The sequence below is a fragment of the Orbicella faveolata genome, unplaced genomic scaffold (genome assembly GCF_042242905.1).
Source record: "Orbicella faveolata isolate gen_17 unplaced genomic scaffold, um_ofav_v1 contig_47, whole genome shotgun sequence".
Taxonomy (NCBI): Eukaryota; Metazoa; Cnidaria; class Anthozoa; order Scleractinia; family Merulinidae; genus Orbicella; species Orbicella faveolata.
Genome location: NW_028301577.1, coordinates 16,135,309 through 16,153,355, shown reverse-complemented (window position 1 = coordinate 16,153,355; position 18,047 = coordinate 16,135,309). Strand labels below are relative to the sequence as shown.

Below are 18,047 nucleotides of genomic sequence, written 5' to 3'. Positions count from 1 at the left end.
TCTCATAATTTGACTTGCCTTTCCTCCCTTTATATACTATCGAAACGGCTTTTGCTTTTGAAGAAAGGTCGTGGTTATACCTGGAAGGGGCTTAGCATCGTCAAAATGTTAGGGGCACATTACAGCATAGCATAGTAGCACTCCCTAATCGTGTTTTTTTTTTTCCTATAGACAGGTCACCCACATCATTAGGCGTCATTTGTTTTAATTGTTTTTCTACACCACTGTGTAAACCCAAGAAAAATATAGGTTTATTTACAAAAGTACATAGAATTAATACTTTACAAATAGTTCTCCTTTATATTTACAAGACAAATAGCAAACCTATCATTACAGTCAGTGACTTTCACAAATAAAATATAAAATCCAAGCTAGTCCAAAGTCTCCCGTACCCAGCTTCCCTCGTTCGACCGGAAGCTGTTGGTGTTGCTTCTTTTCCTTCCTACTCTGGGAGGGTGAGGACAGATGAGACCACCACGTGACATAACGAGTCACATGACGCTTGTAACCTCGCTCAAGCATGTGGTCTTGTGGTCCAAGCACAGTGTGCAACACAACTCTATAATAACTCCCGCCTTTGTGTCATTTGTTCCTGGAAGCAGCCAACACCTTTGCCATCAAATCCTGCAATAAGATTGGCATAACTCTCGATTTCCATATATGTGCATACCGTTGCGATACCACTACATCAGACAAGTATACCTCGCTAAAAGGCAGGGTATCTGCCTTAGGAAACCATCATCTGAAATCTTGACGATCCTCTATAAAATAAGTTTAACAAATAAACGCTCTAGAGGAATCGGCACTACCAATACACTTTAGAGCTCAATGCCACGAAGAATAAGTTACATACCCCTGCCAATGCAATCGCTTACTGTTCACCCTCGAACAAAACAAGATTAATAAGTGCGATATAGTTTCACTGATTGATGATGCTACGAGGCATTAACACGTTAATAAAGTTTCTGTCTGTCTGTCTGTCTGTCTGTCTACAAAGCTATTCTACCATTTCTGGCGTAATTACGTGTTTGACACCAGTTATAGTACAACATATCAACACTAACCTGAGTAACACGGATACTATCAGGTGATGGCACACCCAGTCTTCCTCCACTCACTGACTCATCATCATCATCATCATCATCGTCAACACGGCTTCTCTTCAATGCAGGGGAGTCGGACCTAGTGAAACAAAAATGGTCATAACACTGGAAAGCAAAGAAAACTACACTAGCTAATCCTTTCAGAGTTTAGCGACCCCCTCAAAATCTCATCCACTGACGAAAAATATTGCAGATATTTATCGTCGTTACTCCTGGACTGACTGTCATCTGATTCTGAAACAAGTTTTAATTGTTCAAAACAGACTTAAGGTGGCTTACTACAGTTTTGGATTATAACAGCCTAACTCTTGAAATATGTTCCAAGACGTTGTTCCTTTCTCTATTTACTGTTTACTTCAGTCTTTTACCATTCTATGTGAAACTTGAACAATTAAACGTCAACAAATGGCAAAAATGAACAACCGAGTACCTAAGGGGAGACTGGGCACTGGTAGGTTAAATCACGTTTTTCTAAAAATCTACCAGTATGACCCCACCTCAAAATTTCAGGAATAAGAAATTGGCTCTGATTTAACATTCATGCAAAGTAAAATAAAAATCTGTAAGACAGATTTTTTGCAAACTAAGAAAATGTGAAATCAAAAATAGCTCAAAATCTGTCTTACAGATTGTTTTTTAAATTTTGGCTCTAAACGTGATTCAACCCTACAAATCGACTGTGAAAATTTCATCATAGGCTGCACGGTGGGTTTTTGAGCAATCCTCAATCAAAGACTGGCTTTTACAACCTTAAACGAGAATTAAATTGCGCATGCCCTTTACTTAAGCGCGCGCTCATGTGACGCCATGTATCGCGCGGGAGAAAGCAAGAGTACTTAAGGAAAATTTTACCGGTTGTTTATCGAGTCTTTTTGTCATAAATTTTTGGCCCTAGCCTTAAACACATGTCTGAACGGAATTTGAAACTATTGCTACGTATACTGAAGCGATCTAACGCCTTTCAAGTGCTGAAGTAGTTTTCGTTTCTTCTTAGGGTTGCTTGCGTCATTTGTGCACGCGCGATTAATACTGACGTCTGGCAGGCAATGGTAGCGCGTGCTTCTAGTCTCCAAAAAACTGTAGTAAGCCACCTTAACTGAAACAAAGGTTTCATTACATGCTTACGTGTCTTTGCATTTATCAACTGAATCTCTCGACTGAACACATCAAAAATATACTTATGCTTTCTTCAAAGTAGGTAACTGCTAGAAACAAAATTATGATCCCTTCTGCAGCGTTACATTATATACCGTAAAATCCCATGTTAAAGCCCCCCCCCCCCCGGATATAAGCCCTGCTATTTGCTAAGAAAGATATCATTCCGGATATAAGCCCCTCCGGGTATAAGCCCATCTAATGTGCAAGTGCATTCCTTTTGCGTTTCTTTTTAAACATCAAAATTTTTAATCGAAAGTCATAGGGTAATAGGATAATAATATGGTAATAGCTCTAAATGTAATGGTATCTTAGCTTTAATTCGTTTCTCAGATACCTTTTATCTCGTCGTTCCGAAACGCTATTGTTATTCCCGATATACCCCCCCCCCCCCCCCCCCCTCGTTTACAAGCCCACCCAAAACCCCTGATAAAGTTATCTAAGCCCAGGGTTTTCATGTGGGATTTTACGGTACTCTAGGAACAAAAACATCGTTTCCCAAGTTTTCCGTATGTATTTACAGAGCCCTGTTAAAAATGTTTTAAGACTACAGAAACAACAAATTACCGTTTTTCTCCTTTTGATTCCACAAATTTTCTGGTTTTCCTAACCTGTGCTGAACTCCCAGAACTGGAGGACCTGTTGTGAAAACATTCAGCAATACTGAGCTACATGTATTAGTATATACAAGATGTTGCTTATTGTGATTAAATAACAAACCTTTCTCGAGGTTACTCACTTCATGTATCTACACACATTTGTGTCTAGAGTAACCAACGAATGGTACAGCTGTAAGCCTAGATGCACTCATAACACAATGCACAAGAAAAGTTAGACTTTCTCAAAGTCCCTCGTAGTTGTTAGTAGTGTCACTGTCAGCACAAGGAGCGAGCGTGCGCCGCTCTACCTCACGCTCTTCATACTCGAAGATTTGTCGCTATCTGAGGCCTGTTCCAAGCGTTGCACTATTGCCGTGCTGAACTAATTCAACTTAAGGACAGTTTTGAGGGAGTAAAAAAGCCCGACTTTTAAACTCTGTAAAAGGTTCCATGATGTTTTTTCCTTCACTAATTACTGTTAACCTACAGTGCGACTACCCGAACCGGGGCATTTGGAAAAGAGTTCACCAATCGGAATGTTACTTGAGAACAAAGGATAGCGATTTTTTTTTCTTAAATAAACCAATAACATTGAAGAATACCAACAATAGATCTTAACAACATTGAAAACCCGACAAAGTGTAAGGTGTTGTGAACATCAGGAAACACTGCCATTGGTTTTTTTTTTTGTTTTTTTTTGGATCCTAATTTTGTGCGCTTTGCAACGAGTTTTCAAGCTAAATTTTTCAAGCGAGATTTATAATTATGATAATTCGCCATCAAGAACTGAATCCTAAGAGTGTATATAATGCAGAGGAGTCGATAGTGTTTATGTTTTCACGTCAAACAAACCGTTGCTTGCCGTCTCGAGAATCTACCAGTTCACTGTTACGTTTTGATTGGTTAGTTTTCTTCTAGGTGGCCCAGTTCAAGTAGTCACACTGTAAGTGTTAAACCATCTTATGTGACAAAATGAATGACAGTGCTCTACCCATATGACCCTTCTTCAGCTTTCACCTCAAATTTCTGGCAATTATAAAAATTAACTTCACAGATTTTGAGTTATTTTTGAAAATTGGCAAAAATTAACATTTTCTTAATTAGCAAAAAATTTGTCCTAGAGATACATGTATCTATTTCACTTTGAACAAACAGTGCTTAAAGAAACTGCAACCTTGCCTGTTAAAAAGTTACCAAAAAAATCAAGCTTCCAAAGGTTTCAAACGCATGCCCTTTGCAATACTGGTAAAGTGCTCTTACACCGAGCTACATATCAATCGCTGAAAACTGGTTAAATACAAGAAACTTAAGTACAGTCGAACCTGCATATAACGGCCACCCTCAGGACTTGAGGAACTGGCCGCTTAATATAGGATCACTAAAAATACTCACTGGGCATGGTGTAATGTCAATTTTAATGACGTTCGTGATATGGTATTGTACTTCAGCGCATTGCGGACATCTGAAAGCGTTAACGATACTTAATGGCGATTATCAGCTTACAGTAGCTTTGTACATGTTTTACAGTGATGATGGATCACATTTCAAACAAGAAAATACCGCATAAAATGACATGTGGCTTAGTTTCCGCTCAAGGATGACCGCATAATACAGGTAAAAATAACAAAGAAAAGACAAACATAGGGCTGCCACCCTGCGGCCGCTTAATAGAGTTGGCTGTCTAATACACGTAACAAATACAGTGTTTGTATGAGTGACAGATCGGGACTTTGAAAACTGGCCGCTTAATAGAGGGTGGCCACTTAATACAGGGCCGTTATATATGGGTTCGACTGTATACACATAAAATGATGAATGCACGATAATTTCTACCATAAACCAGCTGATACTGATGAACAATCATCATACTTATTTGCTTCAGTTTCATCTCCTGGGTTGGTGTTCTTTAACATGCTGATAAACAGTGATGCTTTTCTTCTCCTTTCCAGCTGAAGCTGTTTGTCTCGTGACTCAGATTCCAGATGCTGAGCTGTACAAAGAATTTAAAAAAATCCTCTCAACATTTAACAAATCTCAACCAGTCGGAGGTGCACATCTGTGGTGCATTTGGGCCAAGCATAGCAAACATTCAAAGGGACCCAGGTAGAAAGCCACAGAACCGTAAATACCAAGAATCTTGTAAACGATTTAAGGTCAAAGCCTTTGTAGGTGCATTCACATTTGTGGCTACACTTGTGAAGTTTAGACTGTACTTTTGGAGCTACATGTAGAATCACTCTCAAGTCCTTTTTTTTTTCATGCTCTCAACCTTCCTGAAAGTATCCAAAATTTGATAAATGCAATTGCAAGCCAAATATTGACAATGATTATTTCTTACAAAAATGCAAAATGAATTAATTAAGGAACCTCCTGTTTTAATGAAAAGCTGTAAAATAGAAACATTTAAGTCAGGAAAACTGTCTAACATGTGTATACCAATTCTCTCAGCAGCCTTGATCGAGTCCATCTGTTGCGTCAAGTCGTCAGCTGACTTCTCACTAGTTTCTTGATTATTTGCATACTCCGGTTTCTTAGCATTCGATTTCCCCTCATTGCCATCAAATGTCTCCTTGCCCTCAGTTTCTGTGTCTGCTTCATCACCATCCTCATCACTCTGCCCTTGCTCATAGCTCTGTTTGTATATAACACTTGTCCTATATTCAATTTTGGGTTTCTTTGTATCCTTTGACTTTATTGAGAAACTTATTGGCCCTTTGGGTGCTTCAGGTTGATTCTTGCCATTCTCTGTCAGTAAAAAACACATCGTGGGATGAGAAAGACCTCCAAAAAGAACTTCACAAAATAAAACAAGTACATACCTTACTACTCTGGACAAACATTAAGAGGAGCATCAGCCCTAAATGCACATTATACCATAGCTAGCACAATTTCAATATAAAAATGGATCACATGCAGGTGTGCACCAAAAACCAATGATGCAAGCTCAGGGCATGAAAAAGCTAATACACCATGCAAGCATCAAATTTTTTATGGACACATTCTCTTGTGACAATTACAGTCATTATAGTACCTTCTACCTATGGAGCAACTGTTGTTTCAGCCACAGATTTTTATGTCTTACAAATGCCTCCACTTCAAATTATGTACACTACAAAAGCTATAAACAAACAAACAAACAAACAAACAAAACAAACTACTGTGTGAAACTTATCACTGCTATGCCTAGATTGATACCGTACCTGTTTCTATTTGCGGTGAAACAGCTTTGAGTGCCTGTCGTTTCTTGAGTTGGTAATAACTGTAATGGCTGTTCCATGGATTCAAGAACTCAAACCGCGGATCATTCTTAGCTTTGATGATTGATTCAAAATCAGGACCATTCTTGGCCACATAATTTGCCAACTTATCCACAATTGGTTGAAGGTCAGGAGGTGGTGGTATGATTTCATCTGCCACTTGAGAGGTCGTAGACATTCCAGGAGGAGGTGGTGGAGGCAGAGTCCCAGCTATTTCAACTGTGTTGGGCACAAAGAATGTTGGAGGGACTGGTGGAGGGGGAGGAGGTGGCAAAGGAGGCATTGATGGTCCAAAATCCAACCACTCCTCTGCAAGTTACAGAAAATATTTCCAAGGAATATTTCACAAAAATAATTTGTTTCATAAATTAATGTCAAAGTAATAATTACTGGTACACTACTAGGCTACATTCACTGCAGAGACTGCCATACTAATTAAAGCAGGGATAAACAGTCATCCTCTACAGTTGTCGCTTAAAAAGATAGACACCACTACAACTTGATTACCATTAGGTGCCAACATTGGGTGGCCTTTCAGCTCACTGTTATTCCTTGTTGGGAGACTTTCTTCTTAGTTACAACCCTACATAGCTATGACGATAGCAAACCATACCTTCTAAGGGACCTTCTCCAGGTGGAGGGGGAGGAGGTGGAATCATGTCAGCTACTGACAGTATCGGTGCCATGGGGGGGTGGTACGAGTAACCGGCAGATGACACATAGTGTCCATACATATCATCTGGAATGTAAAATAACCCAATGCAATTAGAGTCAAACGTCTGTTAAGTGGCCAAATGTTAAATTACTGTTTTCACATGATTCCATATCGCCTTAAAGCATGTTTGTATTTGAATAAGTTGAAATTTCTACTGAGCGTCATGCTAATTCCTGATGAACCACTAGCAAGCAGCCATCTCCCATTTCCCCATGGGTGGCTGCTTAATAAGGCCTCAACTGTATAACTTATGACTCAGGCAACAAACATATCAAAAGGACAATTTCAAATCTATGCCACTCTAAACTATCTATTATCAAGACTGTCCTTGTTAGTCCCACAGGATGCAGGTAATTGAGGTTAACCCAAGGCTGTTGCCTAAGGAAATTTTTAAGGAGCCCTTCGGGCTCCTGACTTCAAAAGTTAGGAGCCCAAGCCACTTTTTTAGGAGCCCAGAATAAATTTGCCGTGGTAAATCCGGGGGGTTGGCAAGACTGGGGAAGACCGGGGAGGAGGGGTGGAGTGAATTTGGAAATTTAGGGGAGGGGTCCGGAGGCAGAGATTTTCCATGAGACACTAATATGGTCTGTTTTATCAATCAAATTTTTGAAATAAAGTGTTCAGCAAAGTGATCAGGTCATCACTGAGAGAGAATACTATTTGTGGTTAAGCAAATTCAATAATTGGTGTATCCATGCAAGTGCTGCAGTTTTTTTTACAAAAATTTATATTGCCTCTTTCGTTTTTGAGTTTAGCAATTCTAAAAAAATCATGAAATGCAAGCTGCAAATGAAAACAAATAAAAATGAAATATGCATTTGGGGCGTTTGAATTTAGCCTCACTGAAATGTGCTTTCCTTCCCCAGGCTTCAGGGACATAAGTATAAACAAAAGGAGCATTTTTTAGGCAGCATTACTGCATTATATTGGCTGCTGCTTTGGAGAAAATATATTCTCGTATATTGGGCGGAGCCATGACAATTGGTTTGGTAATTTAAAATATAAAACCCTGGTATGCAAAAAGAATTGCAATGCTGTTTTCTTTTTGCTGGCTTGTAGCTACTTGAATATTTCGACTTTTAAGTCATAAATATCCTTTCAGAAACTACAGAAATTCATTCAGTACAGCTAAGTGAAGTTTTCCAAAGTATTGAACAAAAAAAAAAGCCCAAGAATTTATCCTTATTCAAATCTAAATATAATGTCAGCAGCAGCACCACTCCAATTCCAAAAATATTTGTTAATCAATGTAGTTATTTTGCAACTGGAATCAGTAGGGCATCAACAGAGACACAATCCATTCGCATACATGACGTGCATTTATTCAATACTGAGCTTGCAATGCATTGTAGACTACGAGTAGTCCCTCTTTCGCTTAGTCCGTCGTGCGTGACACGAAAGAAATTCGCGAGAAAAAAATGGCCGCGCGAAATCCTGAAGGCTAGGAGCACACGAAAGGAGGGACTACCGCCTAAGCCCAAGAGTTTGCCCTTTCACGGCCGAGTGATTTTTCGGTGTAGGATTTCTCATCTTGACGTCCTCTTATTATCGCCTGTTATCAATAGCCCCGGGAGATCTGAATAAAATTGCTCTACTCTACTCTTCAAGTAGCCAGGCAAAAACATATGCCGTGAGAAGTATATCTTCGTTCTGTGTTCGTTCAGCGAAACTGTCAAAGAAGTTTTAAAAAGAAGACGGTAAATGAGGCCTGTTGTAACGATTTTCGCTGCGTCTAAAAGTTATTGCGAAAATTTCAACAGGGTTTCAACCGAGAATTTACATTATACATTATACATTATACATTATACATTATACATTATACATTATACATTATACATTATACATTATACATTATACATTATACATTATACATTATACATTATACATTATACATTATACATTATACATTATACATTATACATTATACATTATACATTATACATTATACATTATACATTATACATAGGAGATCATCCAACTGCAGTGAAATGTTTGCCGATAACAGCGGAAAATTTCAGGTGAATGTCCAGTGTCAAGTGAGAGTCCGGTTCAATCTTTCAAATGGATGGCAGAAAGGCCAAGCTCAGTGAATTTATATTCGCTGACTTAGACGATGCTGTTGAGCGGCGAAATCACTAACACGCTCGCAGTCGCGGTGGAGGCAGGAAGCTCTGCCAAACAAAACACTGGATAAATTTAAATCTTTCCAAAGCGCCTGTTGGCAGATTCGCAAGAACATCACGGCTTGCGAAGCGCGATTCCAACGCTTCGATTTGCTCTGGTACCGCTTTGATTTGCTCCGGTTCCAAAACATTCCTGCAAGACGTCACAGGTATCTCGAATGTTGACAACACGTTGTCAACGCTCCTAACATAAGCCAATCATATTTTTGCGTTGTGAGAGCAACGCATAATTCAAACTCTTGGGCTTAGGTGGTAGTCCCTCCTTTTGCGTGCTCCTCGCCTCCAGGATTTCGTGCGGCCATTTTTCTCTCGCAGTTTTCTTTCGCATCACGTACGACAGACTAAGCGAAAGAGGGACTACTCATAGTCTAAATGCATTGTAGGGCGATTTTCAACTATGGCTGTTTTCGGTTGTTTTGTGAGCGGAGAGAGACTGTTGCCGTGTTTTGGCCCATATTTCTCGTGTTAAAAGCAAAACAGGACCAGAGTAGCTGTTGTTTTCCGTTTAATTTATTGTGTGAATGATCTTTTGGCCGATTTCATGAGAAGATTGAAGTCATCGGACAGATTAGATGGGAATGAAAACTCCATGTTTACACGCCCACTAGGGCTCCTTCAACAAAACTTCAGTCGCCCACACTCGTAACTTAGGCGCCTCAGGCCACCGGGCGCCCATTAGGCAGCAGCCTTGTAACCATTAAGCCAAAAATACTTCCTAAAACTCTGCAATTGTAAACTTTCAAAAGAAAAGGCTAGCTAGCTTTACATAAATATCTGACCCGATTTGCAAAAACATAGCTATAGAATTTGACTTGTCACTGATAATCTTGCTACAATTCTGTCCTAGAGCTAGCTTTCCACGTGGCTTATCGTAGCTCAAATAGCAGCAAATAACTCTCCCGTATGCCTTTTGAGGCCAGGAAGACTAAATTCACCGTCTTTTCGTTGAATCATGAATTGTACAATTTAATTAAGAGTGCTTTTAACATGAAATTGGAGTCTAAATCAACACGAATGTACAGATATCAAAAGCGTGGCGGAGAGCCAATCTATTGCTTTCTAAAGGCCTGTATCATCCTAAATGGACTGAACAAGAGCTTCCTGCATCGAGAATCGAGTGAAATTCAAACAAACTAGGCCATAGTTAGCAGTAAGCGAACACTCAACATGTTGTTATTACGTCAATTATCGCCCGGAAAGCACGCAAATAAATTTCTTCCGCGCTAACGAATCACAGACAGTTCTGATACTTAGCTAAGCCGAGAACACCTAAAATTGATAAAACAAGGAAATTCTACTCATGATCAGTGCTTGAACTCGTGTTCTTCTCTCTCCTCGTGGCCATGTTTTGCTCGCAAATAGCAATGTCCCAGATGTACTTCAATTTTGTCGAGCACGGAATGGCACATCCAGATTTCAACAGATTTTTTCAGATTTTTTTTCAACAGTCTTTAGCTACATCAAAATTCAGAGCAAATGACGCCAACAGCAGCTAGAGATGTCTAGTCCATTGCACGTCTAAGCCCTAAATCGATGTGGCTAAAGAGTTTTGCTGTCTAAAGCAAGCACAACATTATCACCACAGGGCAAACAGCCTACTGTTAGGGGACTAAATGTGACCCATACAGTTTACACATCTCCTCAGGCCTGCCTCACGTACGATAATGGACGACGCTCACTAGCAAATCGTTAGACTTGGGTCTTCATTGGACTTAATGATGTCCTCGGGCAGACTTCCTTTAGACAGCAAACACAGAACACTAATCGGTCGCTCCTTGTCAGAGTCACCGCGCGAACTGAATTCAGACGAGTGTAGCCTGGGCTAAACTTAACGCAAATTGAAAAGAGGGGGAGTCGATAAATAATGAAAAAAATACCTAAATAAATGAAACATGTGACAAGGAGTTTCTACATTTCTTGCTAGGTAAGATTTACAAGCTGCTGTCATAGCGAAAGCACAAAAAAAAAAACAAACAAACAAAGAAATGAAAAAAAAAAAACAAATGAATCAAAAAACACCCGATTCAGTCTTTAACACCGTTTTCATAAATCCAGACATATATTTCAAGGGAACAAGACTGCATGACCCAGAAAGGTCGAAAAACGAGCGTGTCTAATTTCTGTCGATCTTTCTAAAGCATTTAGAGTCAAACTAGGGATATCCCTGAGCAGTTTAGGACATTCCGTGCCAATATATGTCTGAATTTATGAAAACCGTGTTAAAGACTTTGTACCAAAATAGCGGGCATGTTTTTGGAAAATCGGTTAGATATATACATTTACATTAACAAGTTATGAACAGCTATTACGAATTTAAATCTCAATATGGTTACGTTTTCTATGACAAACGTCAAATAAGTTGTATTCAAGAAAACAAAATGAAATTCCTTAGAACCTTCACCCACAAACTCAGGAGTTTCATTGATGTTTACAGCAGGTGGGTAACTGGTTTTCTCAGCCCGCGAAAACATTTTGAACTGAACTTCTTTATAAGAGAAACTTTCCCCTAGATTGTCAAACCAGGTGGGCAAAATCATCCCCACGGCAAGTCAGTTTGTCTGGTGTCTGGCCCTTAATAAAAGCCCTCCAAACTAATCATGGTTTTCATCCTGCCTTTAAGTAAACACAACAAGCGGTGCATACCTTGTGGATACCACATGCTGTAATCAAATGCTTCATCCACTTCATTGTAATGAGAATGATAGCTGCCTTCATGCTCCTGTGGAGCAGCATCTGATGATGACGATCCCGTTATTAGAGCAAAAGTACGACTAAACTTGTTACCAAGAGTATCTGGTAATGGAGATGATGAAGCGGATGATGGCTGTGACCTTACAACCTTCTTATGAAGTGACGCTTGCAACAATGGATGCAGTTCATACTCTCCATCAGACTCATCTTCACTCTCTGTCTGTTCTGCTTCTTCCTGGGGTTCAGGCGATGGTTGTTTTGGTATTTCTGGAATGTACTTTCCCTCAGTTACATATTTCAAGACATGTTTATAATAAGGGTTCAACCAATTGTCCATGAGGAGAAAGTCAAATTGAGGATTTCCTGATTGCTTGGCCTTTACTAAGATTTCCATTTGTTTCCCTTGCTTAGCAACAAACACAGCGGTCCTTTCAATAATAGCTTGCATCTTGGCTGTCTCAGGCTACATGACAAACACAAAGGAAAAACATATATTATTATCAGTCCACTGCTCCCACTGTGTTATAATAACTGAACAAAGACACAAGTCACACTTACATTGGCCTTCTTTTCTATATTTCAGGAGATAATCAGTTCAAATTTTAGCGAATGGATTCCAATGTATCAAAATAATTATTATGACCAAAATCTTTGAAAAAGAAAAGAAGGAACGCAAGCTAGAAATTTATACAAAATGAAACTACAGTGTTTTCGTAAATAGCATGATTCTATGAAATAATATGTGACCTCACAATGACAAGAAAGCTTAGCATGTTCACATTTTTTGGCCATGAAGCTTTCTTCAACACTTGAGCTTCACTTACAATGTAAGTGGAATTTCTGTTAAAAGTTTATCCCTCTTAAGCTCCAAAGTCTAAAAAAAGCCCCCACTTTTAGTGAGAAAACATGCAATGTATGAATACAATATACCATATAAGTTTCTTTGTCAAGAGTAATCCTTACAACCCCATTATTACAATTAACCAATCTCATATGCTTAGTTTTGCATGTCTCCACTAAAAGAAAAGGCCTTTTCCAAATGTAAGAAAAAGACAATACTGTAAATTGTAACAAATGATTCACTTGAAAAAAAAAACATTACAGCTGTACATACCCATTTACCATATCATATTTTAAACAGATATTACAAAAAAGAACTAAGATCTAGTGACTCAGTAGTCTTAACGGAGCACACACATTGTACAGCTGTAAGATACTGTACATTGCAAATTGAATGAAACACTTGTCCATGAGATTACATTTGCATTTGAAGTCTCTGCCATTCATGAGCATCTCTTACTGTATGTACTGGATTTCCTACTGAAGAAAGAGACCGTCTTGACAAGTTAGTATAGCTATGTACACTATCGACACCCAGTTATCTAGGATATGTATACCTATATTTTAGACTTCTATTTTTTAGATTAGGAAAAATTGAACTGATTGTTTTCAGGCTTGCTTAGATTCCTGGACTTTCAAAGCAGGATTGGTGCAACATGGATTTCCTTCCAGAAATTGTTTTCTTCCTTTTATCATTGTTCAATGACAACACTTCTGTGCTATCTTTTCTAAATGCATTCATTAGTGCAGCTTTCTCAGTTATCCTTTAAATGTTCATGCCGTAAATTATGTTTTGTTGCTTAACTCTCTTCTGATCGTGGTGCAATGTTCTTTTTTGATTCCTTTACAATCATTGTAATAGATTTCATATCATCATATGGCAATGAATAACGTTTCAGCTGATTCGTTTACCACATTAATTTATTGGTTTTTCCCACAAAAATATGGTTAACATTTTATCTCCAGTGGTTAATTGAAATGAGTGAGTACTTTTGAGTTGAGAAAAAGTAAGAAGAAAAAAGTTCAACATTATTATGTGTACATTTTCTGTCATAAAGGAGTTTCTACTAGCAAGAAAGAAAACCAAACAAACAGAAAATTGTAGTACATGTAGTCCTCAAAATGTCTTTCTGACAATGATACTGACTGCTGAAATAAACATCAACACACATTAGCAGATAAAACGATATTATCAATATAAAATTGAGGGCATTTTAAATGAAAAGTTGCTGTTAGAACCTGTGATACTTACAATCTCCATTTCTGGAGGAATTTCCAGCTCTTCTGGGGGAACAAAAGGCTCTGGTTGTTGAAATGGAGGTGGTTGAGGAGGAGATGAGTTCATTTCCTGGACACTTGGTGCAAGAGTTGGGCCAGCTTGTTGAGCTTGGTATAAACCTGATCCTGTGAAAAATGAATGAACATTACACATACAACTAGTAGTAATCATAGATTAAAGAGTACGTTCGAGTTTTGGTGGGCTTGGTATGTTAAAAAACAAAAATTCTAGGGACAGCATTTTGTGCCTGAGCTGTTAGGTAGGCATGAAATCGGGTCTCCTTTCAGCAGGGGTGAAAACAAATGAATTGATCCCAAAGTAGGCTTGGTATGAAAAAAAAAATTATAGGGAAAGCATTTGTGCCTGAGCTGTTAGGCAGGCGTGAAATTGGCCTCCCTTCAGCAGCCAGGACAAAAACAAATGAATTGATCGCAAAGCACTTGCATACGAGAGGGTTTGTTCTCATTTATACATATATTGTGTAATATTAGTTACGACCGGTAAGTAAACAACATGGACTGCAATCGGGAGGACGCATTTTGTCCGCAATCCCCATTTTACACCCGAGTCGGCGCCCAGACTGAGCAGTCCAGTCCGTAGTCTGTAGTCCGTAGTCTGCAGTCCGCAGTGCGTGTTTTATACTGACCGTGTAAATCGACACCAGCCATGTTTGTTCTGTCGGTATGTGAGACGACGTGCTTTTAGTACCAAAACTAGGAAAATTATTTTGTTCACGAACATGACTTTGAAATGCCTTGGCTTAGGCTAACAGCTACAGGGCATTTTCATTTCCGAAACAGTGCAAAGGAGCATATGTTTGTGTACCAAAGCAACCCTGTGGGAGTCGAACTCATTTCCTATGTAAACACTTTCGTTGGGTTTACGTTACATACTGTAGTTTGCGGATAGAAATCTAGGCCAGCGAAGTGAAACTCATTTCCTCCTTTGATTTAGTCAGCAGAAAGCAGTATTGATTTCAGTTGAAGAGAAGAGGGTACACAACACAACACAAACTACAGCTTTCTGTACATCCGAAAAGTCCTACACATTTCGTGAAAACATGTCTACAAGGTTTTTAAATGCCATTAACACTGACTTCGAACTTTAAATAAACAACTTCAGTATCCGCTAGAGTCCACAATAAGCTTCCTTGACACTCAAAAGTCCGCAATATTGCACAACACTCGAAAGAAAGCACATGGACAAACATGGACATGATGTCATTCGCCCCTGAAGAATTTGTTGGGGGGCCACATTTGTGTTCCCTGATAGATAGATACATACACAGATCTCGCATTTTTATGCATTACACGATTAGAACTGCGTTCTACCGAATGCAAAAAGAAATCTACGGAGTTAAGGAAAAAGGAATTAAATTCTCTGAACACAACAGTATAATAAACAATGTCTATTTAGTGCACATTGTATGTTTGATGGCTATTTGATTTTTAGAGGCACAATACTATTATAATTTTTTTCTCTTTCAAATGCAGCTCAAATAGCTTATAAACTACTTTATCCTCAACTCTACCAGCTTCCTTGGCAGTTACTGAAAGCATTGGGGTGCAGGAAAAGCTGTCCTGCATTTCAAGATTCTTCTCCCAGTCACTAAGAAGAAACAAGTCTCTTTTATTTGTTTGACAAATGTATATAATACATATCCCAGTAGGGACTCCATATAAAACGGACAGGGGTGCTTGTTGTACCTTTTAGGGGTTAAAAAGGCCATTTTGGTACCTCTTAGAGTAAGGTAAAAGGTAAAGTCTGCATACGAGCCAAGTGGCTCGTCAGGCCAGAGCTTATCCGGTTTCAGTAGCATGAAACGACCAGGAGTGTTTCTACTCTCCCCTGGATGGGATACTAGTCCATTGCAGGGTTACCCCCAGCATTAAATTCGCTGGTACCCATTTATACACCTGGGTGAAGAGAGGCACTGTGAGAGTAAAGTGTCTTGCCCAAGAACACAACACAATGTCTCAGGCTAGGGCTCTAACCCAAACCACTCACTCCAGAGTCAAGCGCATTAACCATGAGGCCAACGTGCCTCCCACAAAGTGGGAGTGTTCAGACTCAAAAGGTCTCCAGCCGGAGCTTTTGCAATACCTTCTATTGTATTGTGCCTAAAAAAAAAAGATGTCAGGAGATATTTGACAATCAACTATTTTAAAAATTTTGTTTCATTTACAACGGTAATCATCTTTATTGCTGTTAAGAATAATTTTTATGAAAGTGTAAGTCAAAGTATTGTTTTAGAATTGGTAAATTTCAAGCCATGCTCACAAAATAAGATCTTGGTACCTCTTAGGGGTTCTTTTCAAAATTTCCAAAGGGCACTCCTATCCTTTTTATATGGGATTCCTTCCCCCCCCCCCCCCCCCCCGATACATATATTCACATACCTTCAGTCCAAGTTGGGTTGTAAGTGGAAGAAGTTTGTGGATGCTGAAAGTGATGTTCTGGAGCACTGTATTGATAGTTGAATGCCACTGAATTATATGCACCATCTTCACGGAGTTCTTGTTGGAAACGTTTCATTTCCTCCTCTGAATAGAGAGAATACCATGACTGTTAAAGAGTACTTCTATTTCCATGTCATTATACTTTCAAATGAATATGAACTTAAAAATATTTATTATTACAACACATTTTACAATTTTCAGATTTTTTGAGGATCACTAAATGGACAGTCATTTTGTCATTAAAGTAGCACAAGAAAATGGCAGGTTTTACAGCAATGGTAAACTTTCTCATATACTATTCTCCCAGAGCTATAGAAGGTCCCTGGACAAGGTATGGATATTTCTGTATCAACATAATAAGTAGTTTGGTTTGCTGGATCTTACCCTGTTGTATGTCATACTCTGCAGAGTCTCGATGGAGATCTATGTACCTTTCTTCATCACAGTGTCTCTCCATCTCCTCCTCCTCTGGAGTGAGGGACGGTGCCACTTCAGTAGGTTTATGTATAAACTGAGCCTTGTCAGTAAAATACAGACGTGCGTCAAACCTGAAAAGCCACATACCACTTGTCAACAGGTTATACCAACATGCAACGCCAGCAGTTGACCTGGTACAAAACGAACTGTCTAATGCGTCTAATTATGACAATAATAATTTTCAGTTTTCATTCACAGATGAAATGTTTCTAAAATCTCTCCCCCTTGTGTCCAGTTTACAATAAAATATCAACATGAAAATTATGTTCACAACATCAGGTACATTGAGCAACAAAATTAACATTTAATTTTGTAAATTACACTACTTACGTGCATTACTTTTCCCGTCCTGATCGACACAAGTAACTTACCATGTTCAATTCCTAACTTCTGCCAACAGCGCTCCAAAGGTTTTCGCCGCAGTGGGGAATATAAAATGTATTTCTAAAAAGACCTCATACCCTTGACTCCATATATTGGCAAATATTGTGAACTTCAAAAGTTCTAATCGTCTTACTCTTTAAGTTCCGGGAAAAATATTTCACAGCTTAATCTCCAATACCCTTTGAGGGTAAGTCAGCAAATGGCAGTTCTGAAATAAACTGAGGAGTATTCCTCCACTCACAATAACAACAAACAACAAATGAAACGTGGTTCCAACGTCAACAAGCAAGTTTTATTTAATCTTAATCTACCAAATATTAAACAGACCTGTCGATAAGAAGGGATTCGTCGCCCATCCATGGTATCAGACTCTTTTCTTCATCAAAGAACGCACCCTTTCCGCTGTTCTCAAAAAACTTGCACGCGTATCCGAACACGAGTAAGTCATCCTCCTTTCTTCTAATCTTCGGCACCCTTCGCAAACTCGCCTGACCATTTATACCGACTTCATGCGGGTCAAACAACACCGACATTGTCCAAATCTTGGTCAGGAGTAACCTAAACGTGTAAAACCTATCATCCTACGAAAAGTACTTTCAAAATACATTGAATTGGAGTGAACACTGATCAATCAATTGTGATCAATATGGCAACATGGCCGATCAACAGTCCGTCAATATGACGTCATCAACTACATCACGGTAGTCCCAGAGTTCTTTGCTGAGCGCTCTTCGGCGTTCAGTCTGAGGCGGGTTTCCAAAAAAGCGGACCTTCTCCGCAAAAGTATCAAATACACTTGTCCATGCAGCCATGCACATTCGGTATCATTCTTTTGGCATTGTAGAAAACTTTTTATTCTCAATCAGTTACTTAGTAAATAACCTGTGCTCGAGAATATATACATA

At 39.0% G+C, this 18,047-nt stretch overlaps 1 protein-coding gene across 1 annotated transcript; it reads right to left on the bottom strand.

Moving 5' to 3' along the window:
* Positions 1–188: 188 nt before the first annotated feature.
* Positions 189–17,825, bottom strand: LOC110040926 (splicing factor, suppressor of white-apricot homolog). The gene is made up of 12 exons (XM_020746186.2): positions 17,470–17,825; positions 16,666–16,829; positions 16,222–16,365; positions 13,796–13,947; positions 11,656–12,166; positions 6,728–6,853; positions 6,058–6,423; positions 5,294–5,602; positions 4,727–4,847; positions 2,826–2,897; positions 1,065–1,182; positions 189–624 (listed from the first exon to the last, which is right to left on the bottom strand). The coding sequence occupies exons 1-12, from the start codon at positions 17,673–17,675 to the stop codon at positions 583–585; spliced, it is 2,331 nt and encodes a 776-aa protein (XP_020601845.2). The 5' UTR covers positions 17,676–17,825; the 3' UTR covers positions 189–582.
* Between the last annotated feature and the right edge of the window lie 222 nt (positions 17,826–18,047).

What these genes read in the sequence shown, in the direction of transcription:
- LOC110040926 (XM_020746186.2), bottom strand. Translation starts at nt 17,675, where the DNA reads ATGTCGGTGTTGTTTGACCCGCATGAAGTCGGTATAAATGGTCAGGCG. An exon ending in AGAGTATGACATACAACAGG is followed by an intron (nt 16,366 to 16,665) that starts GTAAGATCCAGC and finishes CTCTCTATTCAG; the next exon opens with AGGAGGAAATGAAACGTTTC. An exon ending in TGGAGAAGGTCCCTTAGAAG is followed by an intron (nt 6,424 to 6,727) that starts GTATGGTTTGCT and finishes TGTAACTTGCAG; the next exon opens with AGGAGTGGTTGGATTTTGGA.